This window comes from Capricornis sumatraensis, chromosome 2 (genome assembly GCF_032405125.1).
Source record: "Capricornis sumatraensis isolate serow.1 chromosome 2, serow.2, whole genome shotgun sequence".
NCBI lineage: Eukaryota > Metazoa > Chordata > Mammalia > Artiodactyla > Bovidae > Capricornis > Capricornis sumatraensis.
In genome coordinates, this window is record NC_091070.1 from 2,896,697 (window position 1) to 2,920,657 (window position 23,961).

The 23,961-nt window shown below is 52.0% G+C and overlaps 1 protein-coding gene across 1 annotated transcript in view; it reads left to right on the top strand.

The window, feature by feature from the left end:
• PTPN21 (protein tyrosine phosphatase non-receptor type 21) overlaps window positions 1-23,961 on the top strand; it is a 69,726-nt gene that overhangs the window by 40,314 nt on the left and 5,451 nt on the right. The window contains exons 8-14 of the mRNA XM_068963713.1: window positions 980-1,067; window positions 2,583-2,662; window positions 11,134-11,194; window positions 11,806-11,890; window positions 15,580-16,880; window positions 21,752-21,889; window positions 23,005-23,226. Coding sequence (XP_068819814.1) covers window positions 980-1,067; window positions 2,583-2,662; window positions 11,134-11,194; window positions 11,806-11,890; window positions 15,580-16,880; window positions 21,752-21,889; window positions 23,005-23,226 — 1,975 coding nt within the window. The remainder of the gene's footprint in view (window positions 1-979; window positions 1,068-2,582; window positions 2,663-11,133; window positions 11,195-11,805; window positions 11,891-15,579; window positions 16,881-21,751; window positions 21,890-23,004; window positions 23,227-23,961) is intronic.

Genomic DNA, 23,961 nt, shown 5'->3' on the forward strand with positions numbered 1-23,961 from the left:
GGAACTAAGATCCCACATGCTCGGTACACAGGTCATCCAGAAAATTAAAACACAAAAGCAATGAAGTACCAAGTTATTGTGAATGAATTTTATTTATTTCAATAAATGTAAATCTAATAAGATGGAGAAAGATAAAGGGGTAAAATTTTTTCTTCCAGACCTGTTTTTCCCTTTGTAAAAATTATCCAGTGTGTAATAAAATATTAATATATAAACCCTTAACATGCTAAACTACAGTTAGAAAGTTCAGAATTGGAGTTTGAATCCTGGTGAACACCCCTAGACTAATGCACTCTTTGGGTTCCCAGCATCTGAACTTCCTGTTGGCCCTGCTTCCCCAGCTTTGTAGAGCATCTCTGCCCTACCTCTGGGTCTTATTTTGCCCTGTGTACCAGAAGGTAACAGTGCTTGTTAGGTCTGTGCTCTCCACCCGCCCCCACCCCTCACCGGAGCCCCTCTGAGGGTGGCGCTCATCTTCGTGCCTCAGGATTGAACACAGGATATGGTATCGTCACAGTGGGTGCCTGCTAAAGCGTTTGTTGAATGAATGAAGGAGCATTGGCAGCTGAGAGTGGGATATTTGATCAGACTAGTCCAGCAAACAAGGATGAGTAGAGTTTACATTTTTATGTATTTATTTTGGCCTAGCTGTGTGGCATGTAGGATCTTAGTTTCCTGACCAGGGATCAAACCCTCGCCCCTGCATTGGAAGCATGGGTCTCAACCACTGGACCCCCAGGGAAGTCCCCAAGTTTACAGTTTTGAATGCTCTGCCTCTGGTTTAGTTTACGTGCGTTACTTTTTGTACCTCCCTGTTGTCACTTCAGTTATAAAATGCATGCTCACCAATTAAAGCCCTGTTTTCTTCCTAAAATAACAAATAATAGGTTATACATTAAGCTCAAAATGGAAAAAAATCTTCTGTCTCTTAGTAAAAATCTGAGTCCTTATATGACCATTTTCTGCTTGTTGTTCTCAGGTGGCATGATATTGCTAACATGTCCCACAATAAGTCCTTTTTTGCCTTAGAGCTGGCAAATAAAGAGGAGACCATCCAGTTTCAAACTGTGAGTAAACATTAGGAATCTGCATGGACTGTTTTTCCTAAAAGTTAACATTTCTGTGTGTATGTTTGGGGGAGTAGCTTTAAAATGATAGGTTTTCATAGTTTATAAAACATAAAATGTTATTCTTTATAACATTTTGCATAATCGCACTTAGCAAAGTTGCTCAGTAAATACTGTTGAATGAATTGAGTCTTTGGATAAATACTGTCTAATTAAGATGACCTTTAAATTACGTACATAGGCTCAGCTGTAAAGAATCTGCCTGCAGCAGTGCAGGATACGGGCTTTGATCCTTCGGTCGGGATGATCCCCTGGAGGAGGGCGTAGCAACCCACTCCAGTATTGTTGCCTGGAGAATCCCATGGACAGAGGAGCCTGTACGGTCCATGGGGTCGCACAGCGACTAAGCATGCATGAGCACAAGTAGGGAAGAAAGGAAACACTGCATCTTGGCTCCCGCTGATAAGTGAATCAGTTCAGTTCAGTCGCTCAGTCGTGTCTGACTCTTTGCAACCCCGAGAATCGCAGCAGGCCAGGCCTCCCTGTCCATCACCAACTCCCAGAGTTCACTCAGACTCACGTCCATCGAGTCAGTGATGCCATCCAGCCATTTCATCCTTGGTTGTCCCCTTCTCCTCCTGCCCCCAATCCCTCCCAGCATCAGAGTCTTTTCCAATGAGTCAGCTCTTTGCATGAGGTGGCCAAAGTATTGGAGTTTCAGCTTCAGCATCGGTCCTTCCAATGAACACCCAGGACTTATCTCCTTTAGGAGGGACAGGTTGGATCTCCTTGCAGTCCAAGGGACTCTCAAGAGTCTTCTCCAACACCACAGTTCAAAAGCATCCAGCTCTGTAGAAATACTGTTTCACAGTTACCTTTACTCTCTTGATGAAAGCCATGGGTCTGAGTTACTTCTTTTAAAAATGTCTTTGAGTATCTATTTGTTAATAATAAAAATGTTTTGTTTAGTCACATCTTTGAGTAATAATAAAAGATGACATTTTCATAATTAAAAGATGACATTTTCATAATCTAAAGATTTCTAAGTCATCTAGAAACTGTTAATATAAGAATTGTACTACTGAGAGCTTTTTGTTAGTCTTCATAATTTTTTTTTAAGGTGCTGAAACTTTTATTAAACTCTTGTTAGACACCATACTTTGAGCCAAGCACCCTATGTACACTTCCCCTAAAAGTGTGAAAGTGAAGTCACTCAGTCGTGTCTGACTCTTTGTGACCCCATGGACTGTAGCCTACCAGGCTTCTCAGTCCATGGGATTTTCCAGGCAAGAATACTGGAGTGGGTTGCCATTCCCTTCTCCAGGTGGTCTTCATAATTTGAATCCAAATTACAACATTCATATGCGGGGTGCAGTGGTAGAAAATGCAAGAATCGCAGTGTGTTAGAAGCGACTTTGATGCACCATGTCACCCATGTCTGTCTTGTTCTCAGATAAGGTTTGTATCAAGTTGTAGATGTACTTTGCTTTACTTTGTGTGTCTTTTGTTTACTAGGAAGACATGGAAACAGCAAAATACGTCTGGAGACTCTGTGTTGCGCGACATAAATTTTACAGACTAAATCAGTGCAGCCTGTAAGTATACCCTGCCCGTGGATACTGGGAAATTATGACCTTAGAAGTTTTCATCTTGAGCTACAGGGTATCATCTATAAAGGCAATTTTTTTTAAGAAGATAACTTTTGAATGACATTTTTATAATAATCTCTTTGCTTTTGTGTGTTAAAATTTTATGTCTCAGTTATTTTTCATTTTAGCTTTGGACCAACCTCTAGTATCTACAAATAGGCCTCTAAGATTTCTTTCAACTAGTAACAGAATTATTCTAATTCTTGAAAGCTAAAAGGAAAAAAAAAATTTTTTTAAATCAACACTTTGAGTCACAAAAGCTCATTCAGCTCATCCAGCCATTTGAAGAATTTACACCCCTTCTTAACGTACATTTTTCCTAGCCCCGTGGGTTTACCCCTTTCTGCTGGGTCATTCCTGTTAAGACGCAAACATGCTGTCTCATTTTACCTCTAAACACATTTTCTCCGTTTGCACGTCCCTGTAGCCACGGTGCTGTACCTTTCTTCTTTTCCCTTGGAAAGAGTGGCGTCATCCTTCTCTCTCTCCCCTCCCTCCCAGCGCTTCCCTTACGCCACCTCCTCACTGGCGCCCCCTGTCAGAGTGGCGGCGACCTTCACCCGGCGGTCCTCTGAGCTCCTCACTGGCGCGCGCGGCGCGGCGCCCAGCCTCTGCCCGCCCCTCCCTCCCCGCGCCCGGACTGTCCCCTCCTTGGCTGCCAGGCCCCCTCTCCTGCTCTTTCTCTTTCTGAGGCTGTTTCTTCTCCATCCCCTTGGCTGCTTTCACCCCCGGACCTCTTCTCGTCTACACTCACTCCGTAGGGGATTCGGCTTGACCCGGTTCGTGGCAGCATCTGTTCCTGCAGCGCACCTGACTCTCTCTAGCCTGCCTTCCCGCGAGCTCTGGACTCGCACCCCCGGCTGCCTCCTCGGCGTCTCCACTCGGGTGCCTCACGGGCTTCCGATTTGGTGACGCGCCTGGAGCCAGACCCCGCCCACGGCTCGCCTTCCTGCGCGAGCGCTGCTCCCGGGCCTGCCCGTCTGCTCCGGCGGTGGCCCAGCACAGGCCGCAGCCCCGGAGCTGGAGCTCCTCCGCCGTTCCTGCTTCTCTGCCCTCCCAGCGCAGTTCGTCCTGCGCTCCGCGAGCTCTGCACCTTCGGAATCTCTCTCAGTCAGGCCATCTTGACCGCTCCTTCAGCGGGTAACTTGGCGCCGGCTGCCCTGGCGCTCGCCTGGAATACTGCCCCAGCTCTCTGGCTGTTTCCGGGCCTCCCTGCCTGTAGCCGCCTGCAGCGTCAGCCGGAATCCTCTCACTCTGCCTGAGGCCCTGCACTGACTCGCCCTCGTCCTTGGAAGTGCACAGCCGCGTGTGCTCTGTGCTTGCTTGGTTCCACTGTTCCCTCTGCCCTCCTTGCTCACCCCACTCCGGCCGCACTAGCATTCTTTCTGGTCTGTGAGCGTGCCCTCCGTCCGTCCGACCCCCTCTCCTCTTTCTGAGGCCGGCCTTCATGTACTGGCTCCTCATTGCATCAGGACCTCTTCAGAGGTGCCCTTCATCAGCGGTTTTTTTATTTGTTTTAAATATTTATCTGGCTGTGCCGGGTCGTTGTGGCATGTGGGATCTAGTTCTGACCAGGGATCGAACCCAAGCGCCCTGCATTGTAAGTGGGGGGTCTTAGCCAGGGGCCCCCAGGGAAGGCCCAGAGAGGCGGTTCCTGACCACCCCGTGCGCCCGTCTCCATCTGCTACCTCTTTCCCCTTCATGGCCCGCAGCCCCTGGATCTGGGTGTCCCCCTCTCTGTGGCCTGCATCCCCCCTCGGCGCTGGCTGTAGAGCCCAGACCGCTCCCCTCTTGTTAACCCCTGTATTCCCGGTGCCGAGCAAGGGCCTCCCTCTCCCGAGGCCTTGACGGCTTTGCCGAGTGGACCTGGAGAAGCGAGTGTTACGCGCCCTGCCCCGGGATGTCTGTGGTGCTGTCGGAGCCCTTGGGAGAAGGGTACCTAACCGGAAGCACAGGCTCGGAGAGGCTTCCCGGGCGAAGGCCATGTGAACCAGAGCGGTTCCGCTCCTTCCCCACCCCTGTTCTTGAAGCCCTGCTCTCGGCTCCAGCTCACCAGCTGCCCCCCAGCCGGCCTGCTGGCCCTGTCGCGCCTGCTCTGGGCAGTCTCCAGAACCGATGAGCCAAAGACGCAGCTCTGCTCCCAGTCATCGCTCAGGCCCACGTCTGCGCTGCCCTCCCCTCCAGCCCGCCTCCTCCGGGCCCAGTGCCCCGCCGAGCCTCCGTCCTGGCTCCCAGGGCCCTCGGTCCCTGCCTGGCTGGTGCCCCTCGCGGCCCCAGGCTGGTGCCCTTCGCTGGGCGCCAGCCCTGCTGTTCTCGGGCGGGCTCACCCTCGTTCGTGCAGATCCAGCCTGAGCGCTGCTGCCGGGCCGCCGCGTTGCCTGTCCCGTCCCGCGCTCAATGCTGCTTTTCCTGCCGCGTATCACGCGGTTCAGTCGGCGCTTCCTGTATGTCAGGTGCCGTGTGGCCCGCCTTCGTCTCCTCTGGCTTCACAGCGGCCGTCTGCAGTCCTGGTGCCCATTCACAGGGACGCTGTGGGGATGGCCAAGCGCGGACTCGCGCCCTGCCGAGCGGCTGGCAGCTGGCAGCAGGGCGGGAACCCCGCCTTGGGCCCTGCCCGGGCCGAGCCTCGCGGGCCCGGCGCGTCCGTCCGCCGGGGCTGGGGGCGCAGGGCTCCTCCCGCGAGTCTTCAGGCCCGGGCGTCCGGCGGGGCCGGGGACGGCTTCCGAGTGACGAGCCGGAAGCAGGCTCGGGGAGTCCGGGGGGACGAGCCGTCCTGCTCCCCGCCGCCGTCCTTTTGCTCCTGACGGAAGGACGGCTTGTACCTTAGGGCCCGGGAAGGAGAGGCGCTCTCCGGGTCATGGGGTCGGTGTGAAGGAGCCGCGGTGCAGAGAGAGGCGGGCCCGGCTTGGGGCGGGAAGGACGTCCGCTGGGGAGGACCATCGAGCGATTAGTCAGCCCTGAGGCCCCGGGCTCCCTGCGTCCCCTTCCCTCCACCGCTGCTTCTGCCGCCGGGGCCGCGGAAGACGCGAACCGCCGGGCGCGGCGGCCCTGCCTTCCCCGTGGCCGACGCCGCCTCTGCCGGCCGCGGGGCTCAGGGCTCCGGGCGCCTTCGTGTGAGGAGGGCGCCCCCTCGCGGCGGGCTCCGCGGCGCCGGCGTCCCAGGCGGTGGCGTCTGGGGCTCCTCCGCCCGAGCCTGTTGCCGGGCGTGGGTGGCAGTGCTTTGTGTGCAGACGCGTGTGTTCCGTGCAAAGCAGTGCGTGCGCAGTCTCCCGGGCCACAGCCCTTTTGTGGATGTAAAGCCTTTCATAAGTTTAATAACAGTATTTGTAATAATGAGCCATCATTCCCTCAGTTCACTTTTTTTTCCCCCCTGGAAATTAATGAAGAATCAGTCATTTGAAATAAACCATAAGATAGAATCTTTTTCCAGTAGGCATCCCGATTGGTTGGTGGTTAATACCTTTTTAAAATAGTTTTTTGGCAAATCACCCTTGGTAATAGTTTTAAAGTTCAGAGGGAAAATAAATAATTTATGTGTGTGTGTGGGGGGGTAAAGGACCCAGTCTTTTTTTTTTTTTTTTGGTAATATTACTATTTATTCCCAAATATAAAACCACATTTATGTTAGATCCTCAGTTGCATATGTTACATTTGTATAAGGAAAATGAGTATTTTTTAAAGTGAAATAATTATATGTAAAGGTCTATTTTCTACATTTTTCTTTTAATTTCCTTACATGTTAAATCATGGAAGTCCATTTTCATGAACTATTGCTATGAAATAATTTATGATGGAAGATACCCACTTCATTCTACAGGAAGTGAATGTAGCACTTGATCCCCAGGTGAAGAGAAATGAATTCTTTTTTTCTTTTTTTGACTGTGCTTGGCCTTTGTTGCAGCGCTTGGACTTAGTTGGCCCGTGACATGTGGGATCTTAGTTCTCCGACCAGGGATTGAACCTGGCCTTCCTGCATGCAGAGTCTTAGCCACTGGGCCCCCAGGGCAGTCCCTTTCTTTGCTTTTTAAATTTATAGGTTGAGGATAATGTAAGTTTTATTTAGCATTTTTTTAGAGTTGGAATAGGAATTAAATGAGGTAGTGACAGTTTCTTAGGTCAAATGACTTCTCTCCCCTTCTCTGCCACCCCAAGCCCCAGACCCAGTCACGCATGAGAAGAATCAGAGGGAAAAGGAATCTTGAGAGGGTTCTTTGTGTGTGTGAGGCTCTTTCTCTTCTCTCTGGGGAGAGAGGGGAAAGTGGAGTCTGGTGTCCCCAAAGCTGCAAAGCTAAATGGCAGAAGTTTCCACGGACTTTCTCTAGAGGGGAAGGTTGGATTCCTGTCGCCAGTGGGCTCCTTGCTCAGCCTTGTCAGCATTGGCAAGTGTTCCTGCAGTTTAGGGCTACTGGCAAATACAGCAGCCAATCTGTTCTGGAGACTTCTGTGATCAGGAGATGCACTGGCCCTGCCTGGAGGGAGCTGGGGCTGTCCCCCTTCTTGGGGGACAAAAACCCTGCTGCAGGGTTTTTGGAGACACTGTGAGAAGCCTGGAAGAAGAGAAAGCCCCTGTCCCATTAAAGGAAGGTCACTGAGGTCAATATTTTCTGGGTATTTTCACTAGCCAATATATTTTTTGGGCATCAAAATCTCACTTCTCTATAGCTTGAAATATACAAGAAAGAAAGCTCACAAAGCAAAAGTCAGCTCTTGGAAATTTACTGTCTTTACAGCTCAAGTGTAAGTTGTAAGTGAAAGTTCATTGCACAATCATGTCCAACTCTGGGAGTCCATGGACTGCAGCCTGTCCTGCTCTTCTGTCCATGGAATTTTCCAGGCGAGAGTACTGGAGTGGGTTGCCATTTCCTTCTCCATGGGATCTTCCTGACTTGTGGATTGAACCCAGGTCTTCTGCATTACAGGCAGATTCTTTACCAACTGAGTCACTAGGGAAGGCCAAGTGAAAGTTGCTCAGTCGTGTCCGACTCTTTGTGACCCCATGGACTATACAGCCCATGGAATTCTCCAGGCCAGATTACTGGAGTGGGTAGCCATTCCCTTCTCCAGTGGGTCTTCCTAAGCCAGGAATGGAATCCAGGTCTCCTGCATTGCAGGCGGATTCTTTACCAGCTGAGCATCAGGGAAGCCTGAGCTGTAAGTGCTTAGCCTAAGCATCCGTTGTAGTCCTCACTTGCTGTTTCATTCACTTGTTCAGCACACATTCGGTGGCTTTCTTGTGTGCCAGGTGCCAGTGGTGCCATGGTGTGCCCTTTGCCTTGGTGGAGCCCATGGATCTGTTGGGGTGGGGAGGGGGTGTCAGACAGATAATCAGCTGTTAGGAGCATGTGATCAGGAATCTGACAGACCTGCCCGGTTCTAATGCCAGTTCTGCTTATTTGCCATGTGACCAGGAGCAATTTACTTAATCTTAAGTATCCATTTTCTTATCTGTAAAATCAGTATAATAACCAGCCTCCTTCTCAGGGTTGGTGTTTGGATTCCCCGAGGTAATCGTGTATAGCCTTTCGCACTGTTTCAGTAAGTAATGTCATTTGTTTTACTTGGGCTAGCAACCTTTTCTTATTGTGTTTTCTCCAATACACACATTCCAGTGATTTCCAGCCCCCACAAGATCTTTAGCTGTCTCGTTTTTAGAAGCACCCACCAGCATAGTAACTGCCCGCAAACACTACCAACTATTAACCATTCTCTCTTGTGTACTAAGGTTAGCTGGTCTCCTAGAAAACTGCATTCTTCAGGATTTTGGCAAGAAGAAAGAGGTTAGAATATGTAGACCCGACGGAGAGGCTGCCTACGTCAGCTGGGCAGAAGGAAGACATGCTGGTTTGTTTTTAGCAGAAGTGGCCTCTGCAGTGCCACCTCCATCCTGAGGGCCGCCAGCAGGTGCCAGAATAGACCCCCGTGTAGGGGTACCGCCTCTATCCTGGGGGCCACCAGCAGGTGCCAGAATAGACCCCCGTATAGGGGTACTGCCTCCACCCTGGGGGCCGCCAGCAGGCACCAGAATAGATCCCCGTGTAGGGGTACCACCTCCACCCTGGGGGCCGCCAGCAGGTGCCAGAATAGACCCCCGTGTAGGGGTACCGCCTCCACCCTGGGGGCCGCCAGCAGGCACCAGAATAGATCCCCGTGTGGGGGCGCCACCCCTACTCCAAAGCTCCCGTCCCTGGGCTTCATGTTTAACAGCCTTTATTTTTGTGTCCGGCTGGGCAGCTCTGGACACCTCATTGGAAGATCCTATCAATGGCCTTTTTCCTCATCTCTGCGTTTTGAATTTGTAGTCCTTTAAAGGTTTAGTCAATTCGGTGAGTCTCTGGACCAAATATAAACTTCAAAGGCCAACTAGGATGGCCTAAACCTAGGCCTGACGATGGAGAATAAAGGGAAAGTAAACCTCGAGGCTGCAAGATGCAGTGTCTTCAAATCCTGGATGCTAAGTTGAGGAATATATTAAGGTGCAGTTAAGGAGTGTGCCTGTTGGTTCTGTGGTAAGGGACCCAGCCTGCCAGTGCAGCAGGGCTTGTTCTCTGTACCTGGAGGGCTGCAGTCCAGGGGCAAAGTGTCAGACACAACTTAGCAATTAAACAACAACAGTGCGCAGTTAGGGAGCGTTTTAAAAGAGAACGAACGTATACTAACATGCAGAATAGATAGTGGGAATCTGCTGTGACTCAGGGGACTCAGACCGGGGCTCTGACAACCTAGAGGGCAGGAGTGGGGAGGGAGGCTCGAGGGAGGGGACCTGTGTATACCTGTGTCTGATCCATGTTTGTTTATGGTGGAAACCAACGCAATTCTGTAATTGCTCTTCAACTAAAAATAAATTAAGGGGGGGAAAACACTCAATACACCCTCCTGACTTTACTAATGTCTTACCAACTAATGTGGCTATGTTTGCAATCTAATGGAATTGACGTCTGTTTTATTTTTGTTGCGGAATAATTACTGGTAGAATAGGAGTATCCTTTGGGAAAAAGACATCTATTCTTCATCAGCAATCTTAATATGTTCCAATGATAAACAAGTTATTTTAAAAAGTGTTTAATCAAAAATAGTCAACTCATAAAAGCAGTTGCAGCTACATGACAGCTCCTATTAGGAATAATTTTCTTTTACCTCAAAAATCTTATAAAAATTAACTAATATTTAGGGATTTAATATAAGAAATTTGTTACAGTGCTGAGAATAATTTTTGAGACTTAAGCTTGAGATGGTAAATTTACTGATTAAATGGAACTAATGTTCAGTTTGTGATTATGGATTTTCTAGTAGTTAGTCCTTAGGAACACTGTAACCAAGGATGACATTTTTTGTAATCTGTAATTACATGTCACATAAGCTTATGGGCCAGGAATAGACGCTCAAAGTTTTTTCAAAAAGTGCTTTGACAAAATTGCATCATGATCAAACCCAAGAATCCTATGTGTGTAGGTTCCTAGATCTTCTTCGCAATAAAACTGACCACACACAGAAACAACAAAAATGCCTGTCTTTATCTTTAAAATATAGATTCTGACAAAAGGAATTTTCTTTTGCTTATTTGTGACCTATGTTTATTCAAAGATGGAGCTTGCTCTGAATAGCTTAAAATCTCAAACTATCTGATAAATGTTAGCCAGGACTCCTGAATACTTCTCATTTCTTTTTTAAAAGTATACTTAGAACCAGAGAGAAGTTTCTTGCAAAGGAACGTAAATGGAGTTACCACCAGCCCACTGAACCAATGTTCCTACTCTTTCGTTCTCTCTACCTTAGTTTCTTAGAGGAAATATATGTTCTTACAGAGAAGGGAATGGCAACCCACTCCAGTGTTCTTGCCTGGAGAATCCCACCGACGGAGAAGCCTAGTGGGCTACGGTCCAGGGGGTCACAAAGAGTCAGACATGACTGAGCAGCTAACACACATATCCCTAAGTGTCCCAAGTTCCCAGCTTGTCTCTTGATCATGTGTGTGGTCCGCGGCTCACAGGCTCTCCATCAAAGGCACTTCATTGCTTCTGGCTCTGAGGCTGGCAGCTGGCGGTCCGTCCTGAGCACTGAGCCTGGCCCGCAGGAGAAGCGCATTTACGCTGACTCTTCCCTGGGGATGAGTCTGTGGCCCTCTCGCCTGGTGCCCCTCCGCTCCGCTGCCGGTCACTCCAGAGGGCCTGCCTGCGTGGAGTGGGGACAGCTCCTCCTGCCCAGCCCTGGGCTCAGCCAGGCGACCGACGGCTGTTCCGCGAGGCTCAGACCCTGGAGTCCAGCCGGGGGACCGCCTGCCTTTTCTCTGATTGATGACTGGATGAGTTTGTTGCTTGGGAAGATAGATCCTTTTACTTTCTTATTAGCATGTTTAGGAAGATTGTGTGCATATGAGCATGTGTATATGTGTTTCTCAAAGACGTGTCGTATTTTTACAGGCAAACGCAGACCGTCATAGTGAACCCAGTTAGGAGGAGGTCGTCTTCGAGGCTGTCTCTGGTAAGAAAGAGGGAGAACTGCAGTTGCCTTTTTCTGTTCTAGTTCTCTCGCTTTCCTTAATAAAATAGGCTTTTAGCGGTGTTGGTTTTTAGTTTGAACTGTTAAAGTATGCTGACATGTGACCAAAGAAATGGTGATTTTCTACAACTTAAGCCTAATATTTATATATTTAACGTTTATTATGTTATATATTTTAAAATATTAGGTCCAACCTAATACTAAAGATATTGACTATTAGCCAAGAGTAATCAGAAGTTAGTAGATATTTAAAATACTAGATGGTTTTGCTAATAAGATTAAATGTAGTACATGTAAGTTTCTTCTAATCGATTGTTTATATAAGAATTCAGGAAGTCTCTGTCTGTCCCTGCTTTCTGGTGCTGTCTGCTGTCTGATAATAGAGCATAGCGCTTAGCATTGCCTTTCTGGAAAACCCTGAAAAGGATAGATAGGGTAAGAGCTACAGGGTCTTGATATTTATTTTTCATATATAATACATCAGGCTCCTTCAGAAGTTTCTCAGTGAAGAGAAAGAAGCCAGAAAAGAACTGTTTACACATATTTCCACAGACGATGTGTTTTAATCCTGTTTCCGACTTTCCGATTCTTAGCCCAAGCCGCAACCCTATGCGACGGCTGCCCCGCCCCAGCTGCACTATAATGGACATTACACAGAACCGTACGCCTCTTCCCTAGGTAAAGTACACCATTTCTGAAATGCCTTACAGAATTACTGTAATTTGAATAAATCATGAAGGCTTGGAGATCTTGAAGCCAGGATAGTTTTTTGGCTGAAGTTATCACACAAATAACTTAAAAATTTAACTTCACAGAATTATTGTCATGATGATAGCCAACCTGGATTCATAAAAGAGGCTGCTGTTAGAGTCAGCTTTTTTTTTGGATGTGAATAGCAAGCATGTAGTATCAGATTCTGATGCTCAGATTTGATCCTGAATTTGGCCCATGGGCACTCCTTCAAACTGGCTCCCAAGTCCTGTTAACATGTGCCCCGGGGGCTTGGAGCGCTTCTGTGATTTCTGGCCCCGGAGGTCCCAGGCTTGTTCCGTGTGTTTTCCTGCCTGAGACCTTCCCATTGTGAAGGATTATTTTCCTCTATTTATGTTTGTGTTTCAAATGATGGGCACATTGAGCTATGTGAAGACAGGGCCTCTGAAGCTGTATCTCCAGCATTCATTTTACAAGCATTGTTACTTTACTCTGTCCACAAGGCTCTGCTATAAAGGCGGGGAGATGGATGCAGAGAGGTAATTCCACATCTTAAGAAGCTTAGAACCTAATAGAGGAGGATGACACAGTACGCAGATGACTTAGGTACAAAGGGAACAGGCGTGTTGTGACGAGAGTGAGCTGGGCAGTCTGAGAAAGGCTTTCTGGAAAGGGGTGACTTCGAAAGGTGGGGAGTGGCGAGCTCCTGGGTGGGGCCGCTGCCCCTGCTTTTGTGGGGGTTAGTGACTGCCCCGGCACAGACGGCAAAGCGGGAGCTTGGATTCACTCAGGCCCATAGGGGACTGTGGAGGGCGGCGTGAGGGGGCCAGGAGGCAGGTGGTGGCACATTGTTGGTGCTGTGCCGTGTGTGTTGGGTGAGATTCTCCGGGCCGGGGGCGGACAGAGTCGACTGGAGTCCCAGAGTGTGCACCTCGGGGTGTTGCTGTTCCCTTCCTCACTGGCTTCTCCTCTTCCCACACTGCCCTCCTGTGGCTTTGACACCCCCCCCCCCCGAAAAGTCTGTCTCCTCTGCAGTGTGTTTGCTCCCCGGTCCTCCCTTTTTCTCCATCTGCGAGCCTCCTAATGTCTTTCCTCTCCCTCCAGACTGCAGCGTGAACTATCTTTTCTTTCATTTTCTCCCCACCTCTGAGGGTGCCACTGTGTGCCACTTCTGCTTGCTGGTTCCCCCTTCCCCTCCCGTCTGTGCTGCTCCGCCAAGCTGCCCTCGCTTGCACCCTCCTTCCCGGCGGACCCTGGCGTTCCAGCCTCTTACGCGCGCTGGATGCTCTCCGCTCCTGCTCCCTCGGTGCTCCCTGCCGCCTTGGTGCTCTTTGCCCCGAAGGTCTGCCCAGGGCCCGCTCCCTCCGCAGGCATCCGGTTGATCTCTTTCATCCGCAGTTGGTGTCTCAGCGAAGAGGACTGTCTGCGTTCCCCAGCCCACCTTCGTTCCTGAGCTCCGGCCCCACGCGCCCCCTGTCCAACAGCCTGGGGCCCGTTCAGGGGGCCCCCAGGACTGCGGGCTGAGTGGGAGCACTCGGAATGTTATCCGCTGCCACCACTTGCTGCAGTGGCGTCCTGGAGTCGAGCTCATCACCTGCTCCACCAGGCCCTTTCCCAGGTTCCCTGCTCCTTTACGGTGGAGTCACCCCCTGGTTCCGGGGATTGCAAACTGCTTATAATGTTTCTTTTCTTTTTTTTGTCTTCGGTACCCAGACAGTTGCAAATCCTCTTGCCTCTGATTAACTTCATGGAACATCTGTTCCATCTCTCTTCCTCCCTATCCCTCTGCTCCTGCCAATGCAGTCTTTTTTTTTTTTTTTTTTTGAGACCTCTCATGAGTCGCAGCATCACAGGCACTGACGTTTTCAGTTCCCACCCTCCCTGGTTCATCTGGCACTCGGAGGCTGGGCTGTCCCATTTCCCTGACGATCGTCCGTGTCTAGTGTTCAGCGTCCTCTGAGATGCCCCTCTGTGCTCCTGTTCCAGGCCTCACCCCCCGTACCCGCTCTGAGCCCTCTCCAGCCACGCTCTCTCTGCCGAGTCTCCTGGCTGCCTGCCCTGCTCCGTCGCCCTCGGCGCCCTTTCCCTGCCTACCTACTGCCCTGGCAGGAGGGCTCTGGGCGGGAGTGGAAGGTTGGCCAGGGTGGTCGGAGGAGGAGGCAGGGAACTGCCTCTGTGCCCTCTGCTCACATTCCCTTGACTGTGATTCCACAGGGAGGAGGGTACCCTGAGAGCACTCAGAGCCAGGGCGCCCGACTGGTGAAACTGCAGCCGCCCGCTCTCCAGGCCCCGAGCGCCGTGTGTCCTGGAGGTGTCCCTGACCCCATCGCTCAGCCCCAGCCGGAAGCACTCCTTCCCTCCCCCAGCTCCTGTGACACTGGGCTCCTTCACTCTCGACTCTTCCCTCCTTCAGTTGCAACACTTCTTCCTTGGGTTCCCGTGATTTTTGTGCTTACCTTTCCCTTTTTCTTTGGATCCTAATCATTCCCTACACCCTCCCTGCCCTGTTAGTTCTTAGCAGAGTCTTCTACACATGCAGACTCATAATTGGATAGTTTGGGGGGTGCGCAGAGCAGGACCAGCAGGTATTATGCTGGTCTAGATGGGCGGGGGTGAGGCTGAGCGAGCGTTGGCAGCTGTGAGGAGAGGGGGCGCCACAGACGCAGACCTCAGGGTGCTCTCGAGGCGGGAGAAGCGCGGTGCGTCCACAGGGAGAGCATGAGCTGCCTCTGAGGCCCGTGTCTCCGTGGCTGTGTGCGCCGCCGGAATAGAAACCAGCATGAGCTGCTGGCCTGCTGTTCCCTTAGATAAAACCATCAGGAGGCTTTTGAGTCAGAAAAAGATTGTTTTTATCAATGGCAACTGTTCTCTGGTGGTCTTTCCACTGAAGTGTTAAAAGTCACCCTCGATAGTTTTCCAGGTGAACTACAGGCAGGACTGAAGAAGCAGGCCTCCTTCCAGCCCAGGCAGGCACACACGCAGCCTCTGTGGACACAGGAGGCTCCTGACTCTGCCCACTGTGACCCCAGTCTTACTCAGGCAGGGGCGGAGCCGGGGGTCTTCTTGGCTTCCCACCCCTGCTGAGCTGTGCAGCTGCCAGTGACACTTGAGGACCTCCTGCTGAACTCTTTGCCTTGTTATCTACATTCTGGGGGAATCTGCGCAATCCGCCTTGAGTTTCATTTCAGGAAATGTTTGCAGACAGTCGGTGCTTGAACTCACTCAGCATCAGCAGGGCCACACACCTAGGGGTATTTCTGCTCTTAGCTCCCCAGAGTTCTGGAAAGCCTGCTTTGTCTCTAGTAAAACACATGCTCTTGACTTTCAGAAGAGGGCAGTGTTTTGTGGTATAGTTGTACTCTTAATGCTGAGCATAGATTTGGCTGTTCTTTCCTGGGTGTGAGGTCCTGAATCCCACTCTTGGAGCAGGCAGAACCACCCCACTCTGGAGGTGAGGAGGTGAGGCGCCCAGAAACCGCATGTGCAGGGTCCGGCGGTGTGAGTAGAGCCAGGTCCCTTCAGCCTGGAGTTTCATAAACGTCATCGGCGTTCAGGCCGTCTCAGTGTTTGTCTTGAGTAATTGGTCTAATTCAGTACATTCAGAAGAAAAATCTCATAGAATGCATGCTAACTGGCTTGTCCCGCCCGCCCCCCAGATAACCTCTTCGTGACCAACCAGAACGGCTTCTATTGTCACTCTCAGACCAGCCTGGATCGCGCGCAGGTGGAGCTCGGCGGGCGCGTCCGCAACGGCAGCGTGTACAGCGCGCACAGCACCAGCTCCTTGAATAGCCCGCAGCCCTACCTGCAGCCCTCGCCCGGGTCCTCGAACCCCAGCATCACGGGCAGTGACGTCCTGAGGCCCGACTACGTGCCCTCGCACCGGCACAGCGCCCTGATCCCGCCGTCCTACCGCCCGACCCCTGACTACGAGACGGTCATGAAGCAGCTGCAGCGCGGCCTGGCGCCGGCCGAGCGGCAGAGCCGCTCGCTGCGGAACCTCAGCCTGGTGTACAGCCAGCCTGAGATCCGCGAGCACGCTCGCCCGGGCTCCCCGCCCGCGGCCCCCGGCACCTTCAGCCTCAGCCACAGCTTCCACAGCCCGGCCCCCTACCCCTACGCCTCGGCGGCCGGGCGGCGCCCGGGGTTGGGCGCCGTGAGCGTGCCCGAGCTGACCAACGCGCAGCTGCAGGCGCGTGACTGCCCGGCGCCCAGCATCCTGAGGACGCAGGTGTACCGCCCGCCGCCCCCCTACCCGCACCCGCGGCCTGCCAACAGCACCCCTGACCTGTCCCGCCAGCCGCCCATCAGCAGCAGCAACCCCGACCTCATCACGCGCCGCGTGCACCACTCAGTGCAGACCTTCCAGGAGGACAGCTCACCGGTGGCGCACTCGCTGCAGGAGGTGAGCGAGCCGCTGACGGCCGCCCGGCGCGCGCGGCTGCAGAAGCGCAACAGCCTCGAGCTGGCCGGCCTGGTGCACGGCCTCGAGGGCCTGCGGCTGCAGGAGAGAGCCACGCCGGCCCTGGCGGCGGGGGAGCGGGTGCCGCGAGCGGAGGACGGCGCCGGGCCGCGGGGCAGCCTGCGAGGCGGGCACGGGAAGTCCCTGTCCGACGCCACCGTGCTGATCCACAGCAGCGATGAGGATGAGGATGAGGACCCCGAGGAGGGGCCTGCGCCGCCGCCCGGCCCCCGGGGTGGCCGCCCCCCAGACGCCCCCCACACCGCGCCCCTGGCCCCCGGGCCCCTGCACATCCTGGAGCCCCAGGCCCCGGGGGCCGCGCCTGGGGAGGGTCCGCGGCCCCGGAGGGACGGGCTCTTGTCGCCATCTGCGTCCGAGTCGGACCTCACCACGTCGGGGAGGTACCGCGCCCGGAGGGACTCCCTGCAGAAGAGGCCAGCGTCCGATCTCCTCTCCGCGAAGAAGAACGCAGTGGAAGGGCTTCCGCCGCTGGGGGTGAGCCGTGTGTGGTGCAGGGTGGGCGTGGGGGCCTCACCCCAGAGCGTGGTGCCCCCTGCAGACCTGCCCTTCTCTGCATCGTCTACCCTTTGTCCCTCGTGTCTTTGACTTCCGCGAGTTCTGATGTCTTTCATCTTTTTCTTTTGAACTTCTTTCGAACAGCCCCATAGCCCAGTAGACACACACATTTTACCCTATTTTTGCTTTCTTTTGGAACACTCTGAGTTTGATTATCTATGGAAATGATGGGGATTGAATCTTGGTGACATTTCTAGAGATAATGGCTTAGACCCAGGGAAAGGTGGACGTAGGAGGCTCTGTGGAGTAGGATAGGAACAGTGAATGGGCGGTCTCCAGAAGGCGGTGCGAGGGAAGAGGAGTGAGGATTTCACCACTGTCCAAGACTGCCTTGTGAGCCACTGGTACAAGCAGCCTTTGGTGATGCAGGCCCAGGGCTGCTGCGGCTCCGTGGGCTCCTGTGGGCTCAGGGAAGCTCCCTTGAGGTGTCCTTAGTGGGTTCTGTGTGTCACGGTCTGTGGGTGCGGCTTAAACTGCTGCGCTGTGACCTCCAGGGACTGGAGGGTGATTCTGGGCTGCTTCACCAAGACGGAAAACCCGAGCACCCCAGATGTCTTTAAAAGAGAGGCTGAGGGAGCTGAGAGCCCAAGGAAGGCCCCTGGTAGAAAATGCAGCTCCGTCATACTCGGTGTGATGAAGCGCGCCGATTTACGCACTTTGTTATCCACTTGAGGCCAACTAGAAAACAGCATAACGTCATCTCTAGCTGGTGAAGGCCATTCCCAGAGCACTCCTGCTTCACTGCATCCAGCTGACAGCAGGCCTATTGTCTCTACAGATGAGAAAGTGGACTCTGCGATACTGAGTAACTTTCCCACGGTCACACAGCTGGTGAGGGACCGGAGTTTAAACCCATGTTTATCTCTGTAGCTGGTTCTCCTCTTTTCTACACTGTTCTGCATAGAGGTTGTATTGTATATTTTAAAATATTGTATACAGACCCGAGTTCGATCCCTGGGTCAGGACGATCCTCTGGAGAAGGACATGGCAACCCACTCCAGTATTCTTGCCTGGAGAATCCCATGGACAGAGAAGCCTGGTGGGCTACAGTCCACGGGTCGCAAAGAGTCGGACACAGCTGAGCAACTAACACACGTTTTATTAAGTAGCAATTGCTTGTCTCAGCCTTGCTCTTCTCTGTCTTCCCGCTGAAGCCTTTTCGCTGTGAGGCCCTTAGCGTTGCCCAGGCATCGGTAGCGTTTTTGTGTCCATGTGCCTGCTCTGGGTCATCTGGCTGCCCGACTCAGGCTCCGCTCTGCTCAGGCCTCCGTTCCCCATGCCCGGGGCTCTTGCCAGGCGAAAGTGATGCATTAGCCTCTGCACTCCGTCTCCCAGGTGTCCCCCATGTCCTGGCAGCTGGGGCCTCTGCCTCCCGGTTCTGCTGGTCAGCATGCTCAGACCTGAGGGCCCATCGCAGATGTGGTCCTGGCCTAGTGTATTATTAGATCCTCTGAGCTGTCACAAACATCTTCACAAGCAGGAGGAAAATTAGCACGGTACTACAGTGGTTATGAAATAGATGAATGTACGCAGACCCGAATGACCAACAGTGCCAGGATTTAAATCTGTTTTCTCTGAATGGCTTTGAACTGTAAGTTTGTCTTGGAAAATCAGTTACTTCACATTTGTCTGCGCGGAATCTCTTGCTGTGCATGGACTTTCTCCAGGGGCGGCTGGCAGGAGCTGCTCTGTAGTGGCGGGCAGGCTGCTCACCGCGGGGACTCCTCGGGGCTCTGGGTGTGCGGACGGCGGGGGCTCCTCGGGGCTCTGGGTGTGCGGCGGGGGCTCCTCGGGGCTCTGGGTGTGCGGGCGGCAGGGGCTCCTTGGGGCTCTGGGTGTGCGGGCGGCGGGGGCTCCTCGGGGCTCTGGGTGTGCGGGCTTCGGTGGCTGTGGCCCAGGCTCGGTTGCTGCGGCTTAGTTGTTTCGAGGCACGTGGGATCTTCCCGGACCAGGGGCTGAACCCCCCCATGTTTCCTGCCTTGGCAGGTGGATTCTCCTCTAAGTTGATTTTTAATTTTTCCTGGGAGTACATCTTGACTCAACTGCCTAACAGTAAAGGCCAGTGTCTCAGGTCGGCTGAAGCGGAGGGGGTGGCCCAGCGTTGGTGATTGGAGGCGGGACAGGTCGGGGATGTGTCTGCGGGATGACGTAGCTCAGCCTGAGTCTTCACCAGCTGGTCCAGCCCTCTTGTAGTTGACACTCTTCACTGATTACATCAAGAACTGTGCCTGTTTCTTAATGTGGGGCCTGAGTCTGACCCCAGATGAGTAGAGTCCAGTATTCAAGCCTGTTGTCCCTGTAGTTTTTGAATGGGCCCAGGGAGTTCTGCTGAATCTGAGGACTTTGATTTGGGTTCGCTAAAGGTACAAAATGCCCCCTTCCTTGGCACGGAGGCCTCCGGTGTCGACCATGTGACTGGGTTATGCTCTCGCTCCCCTTGTTTGCGGCCCGTGAGCTTAGTTGCCCCGTGGCAGGTGGAATCCTCCCAGACCAGGGATTGAACCTGTGTCCCCTGCATCGGCCGACAGACTCCCAACCACTGAACCACCAGGGAAGCCCTCCTACCCCCACCCCCGCCCCTTCAAATAAGGAACGTTCTTACTTGAAGAACGTGAATGGCAGCCGTGGGCTGGGAATAGGCGCAGGACCTACGAGTGGGAAACTCGGCTCTGAGTCCAGACCTTGCCGTTCACTGGCTCTCTCCCAGGGGCCGGGCCCTTCTCACCCAGCCCCTCGGCTCCTCCGTACGTGACCCGGGACAGGCACCCCTCCTCTGTCTCCTGCGGTGGGGTGGTAGGTCCCACGGAAGGTTAGGCTCAGAAAGGGCTTCTGAGTTCTGTCAAGCAGCATGACTGACTTGAATGCAGGGTTTCTACTGTTTTGACCCTGTTTAGCATATACAAGGAGGCAGCTAGCTGGTATGACCTTGGACCAAGAACTTAATCTCTCTGACTCCTGTTTTTCATTTGTAACTGAGACAACCCCAGAGAGTTGTTGGAGGGAAAAAAGTGAGGTCCTGGCTCATAGAAAGTGCTCCGTCAAGTTTAACTTATCACTGTGAGGTTGGATCATACATTTAACTGACTGACTTCCCAAGAGCTGGAGTCCAACCCCCTGCTACTCCTCTGACCACCCCCAACCCCGCCCCGTTGTAACTCCCGGTTGCCTTTGTTGTTTAATGGTGACCACAGGCGAATGAACACACAGTGTGAATTATGGTTGTGGAGGTTTAGTACTAAAAACAGTGAAATGAATTGCAGATAAGCAGGAACATGGCGGAGTTCTCCACCCGTCTCCACCTGCAGGGACGTGATTGCTGTCAGGCAGAGGTGGATTGGTTTGAATGCTTATGTGTTTACAGGAAGAATTTCTGTCTCACCCTCAGTCTTGCGTGGTGGTTCTCATGTGAGAAACCACCATTTGGCCTGTACATTTAGAACCATGTCCTCTGAGGGCTAAGTGAGGGGTGTTTGGGGTGAGTTTTTACTGTGAGCCCCTTTCTTCAAATACTGGCTCTAGAGCTGGCCTTACCAGTCACCCAGCGCATGGGTGCCGGGGTGTTTCAGTCCTTTTCGGGCTGAGAAGTGCTGGGGCCACCTCTCCAGGCTGTCGGGACCTGAGTTTTCCATTTCTGGGCTCTTGTGGGGCAGATGGACATTAGCCGTGTGGGAGAATTGGCACCCTGGACCCTGGCAGACGCCACCCGTCAGCACGGCCCCCACTCCCCCCACAGCCCAGTGTTAGCCGCTCACCCGCTTCCCGCACACCTGAGAAATCTGACGTCGTCACCCAAGCAGGGACCTTGTCATCTGTGTGCCTTCCTTTCCGTCTCCCTCCAAGGCTGACAAAGTGAAGTCGCTCAGTCGTGTCCGACTCTTAGCGACCCCGTGGACTACAGCCTATCAGGCTCCTCAGTCCATGGGATTTTCCAGGCAAGAGTGCTGGAGTGGGTCGCCATTGCCTTGCTGACAGAGCTGGGGCAAAGGTGGTCTCATTTATGAGACAGAACTGAGGAAGCCATCTCTGTCCGAGTAGGGCTGCTGTCATTATGATTATATCCTATGGCTTCCCAGGAGGTATAGACTATTAAAGAGGACTTGGCATTCCTGGGCTCGTTTGCCTTCGAGAGCAAAACTGCTGGCTTGAAGAAACACCAGTTTTCAGAAGACAGAATTCTGCAGATGCCCTCTCTCATACCCTCTCCTGATGTAATGATGGAGATTGCGGCCCTGCCGTTTTCTTCACTTGAAAATGCGGTATTTACCAGAAGTGTGGTAGTCTAACCCCAGTCACGCAAGTCTTCCACAGAATGTAGAAGACGATAGAGCCGCCATAGAAAGCACTGGGAAAGAAACTGTTTAATGTGTGAGAGCTTTTACTACAGGCAGGCCACCACATTTAAACCCTTTTTGTGGACTACAGCTGGTTTTCATGCGTGTCACAGTTTGACATTCAGGAGGACCCCGAGTGAATGGGGTCCAGTGAATCCTGTGAAGGAATGCTGTCCGCTCGGAACCTCACCTTCCATTACAACAGAGCCCTGAAACCAGCTGCATTTCAAAACCTTCTATCTGGAAGACTTATCAGGGCTTTGGCCTTGAATGGAATGTCTTCCTCCTCATATTTGTGAAACAAATGTGTGTGTGTGTAGGAGTGTCATCGCTCCTGCGGTTGTTGCTTTAGGAGAACCCTCCCTCCCTGTTTGTTTCGTCTTCAGTCCACTGAAATCTCTTCTCAGAGGGATTGTATGCATGTATGTTTGATATATACACCTGTAACTATTTTTGTAGGGAATGAAAAAGAGCCGAGGAGATGCAAAAAAAATCGGTCCTCTCAAATTGGCTGCTCTAAATGGACTCTCCCTGTCTCGACTGCCGCTGCCCGATGAGGAGAAGGACGTGCCGGCCAGAGCTACTAACGACGAGCGGGTACGTACGGGACCCCAGGCCGCCCGCCTTCTCAGGGCCGGCCGAGGCTGCAGAGCTGCCTTCCTGAGAATCTCCTGGGTTTTCTAAGCCGTTTGATAATCATAAAGGAGTGTTAGGAACTTTGTCACCTGGACTGCAAAACTGGGGCAAGCTTATAGCTAATGCCTTGATAGATCATTTCAGGCTAAATGTTGATTTCTGTCTGTTGGCTTCTGGCTGTCGTTCTTTACCTTCTTGTGGCCGTAAAGTGAGAGAAATCATCAATTGCATGTGAGGACTCATAGGAAAGAAAGACAGTGACTGCTGTCCTGACATCGAAAACTTTTACCAGTGAACAACTACTGAGGTTTTCAAAACTTTCTTTGTGACTGAGATGTATTTGCTTTGAGGCTCTATTCTGTCAAAATTAGGCAGGCATGAATTATGCTAAGCAAAAGTTACTTTGCTTACACCTGGATCCTGGAGATAATTTCCAACTTGACTATTTTCAGTGTTTTATGTATCATATGACAAAGTTGAAGCGCTTGTTCATAGAAGTTGTAATTAATTATCCTACTCTAGGATTTACTGTTCTCCAGGAGAATTTTCTGTTCTTAAGACGTCGGGTAATTAAAAAAAATTTTTTTATATTGAAGTATAGCCAGTTAACAGTGTTATGATATTTTTAGGTGGACAGCAAAGGGACTCAGCCATCCATGCACATGTATCCATTCTCCCCCAAACTCCTCTCCCATCCAGGCTGCCACCTGATATTGAGTTGAGTTCCCCATGCTATGCAACAGGTCCTTGTCGATTATCCATTTTAATTATAGCAGTGTATACAAGTCAGTCCCAAACTTTCTAAGGGGGTCAAGTAATTGACTATAGATTTAGAGAAAATGAATTAAATGAATTATTCTAGAACAAGTTTAAACAGAACTTTGCATTATATTTCTCACCAAGAAGATTATTTCATTTCTCCTTTCATTGTAATGACTTGTCAAGTTTAACTTTGGTTTCATCTAGAATTTTCAGTATTGGATAACACTAGACTTGAGGCAGAAAGCGAGCTTTCAGATGTGCAGTCAAGATGCACAGATGTGCAGTCACATTATTTCTCACTCTGTGTTTTCCAGTGTAAAATTCTGGAACAGCGGTTAGAACAGGGAATGGTATTCACAGAATATGAAAGAATTCTTAAAAAACGGCTAGTTGATGGCGAGTGCTCAACAGCACGCCTTCCTGAAAATGCAGAAAGAAATCGGTTCCAGGACGTGCTTCCCTACGACGACGCCAGGGTGGAGCTAGTCCCGACTAAGGAGAACAACACCGGCTACATCAACGCCTCCCACATCAAGGTGAGGGGAGTGTTAGAATGGCAGGGTAGAGTCCTCAGTTAAATCATCAACACGAGTGGTGAGACTTGTTTTCAAAAAACACCCTTGTTTTGAACCATTTTGACACAGTGTTCTGCAGGCTGGGAAATCCGTACCCCAGGGCGGGACGGTGTTTGGTCCCTCTGCCCCCAGCATCGTGCCCAGGACTTCAGGGCCGCTCGTTTGTCTGCCTGGAGCACTTGGTGCTTCTGAACCTGAAGCCCTCTCTCTAGCTCACAGGTTCTCTCAGGAGCGGCTGAATGGCTCGTTTTTCCTTGTTATGCACCTCTGTGCATTTTGATGTAACACGTGTGTGTTGGATGGTGTCACCAACACCGTCCCTCACTGGAGCCGTCTGCGCTCCTTGCCCACTCTCTCCTTTTTAAACACCGTGTTTGTTCCGTGGGCAAGCGGTGCTGCTCCCTCCCCCAACCCCGCCCCGCCCCGCCCCGCCCCGCCCCGCCCCGCCCCAAACAGGGTAATGCCATTTACCTGAGGTAGCCTTACACCCAGTAAAGTGGAAAAAGGGATGGTCCATACGGGGACGGTGAGAAAAGCCAGAGGCTCTGTCTTCTCCGTCTCCGCAGCCTCTCTTCACACTGGCTGCACAGTCAGTCCCTTACTCTGGAAAGAAGACATTTCCTTCTAGTGAGTGAATGAGAAGGTATCCACGATCAGGTGTTCTCTCTCTTCTTTCCCACATTTTATTCAGTCTGC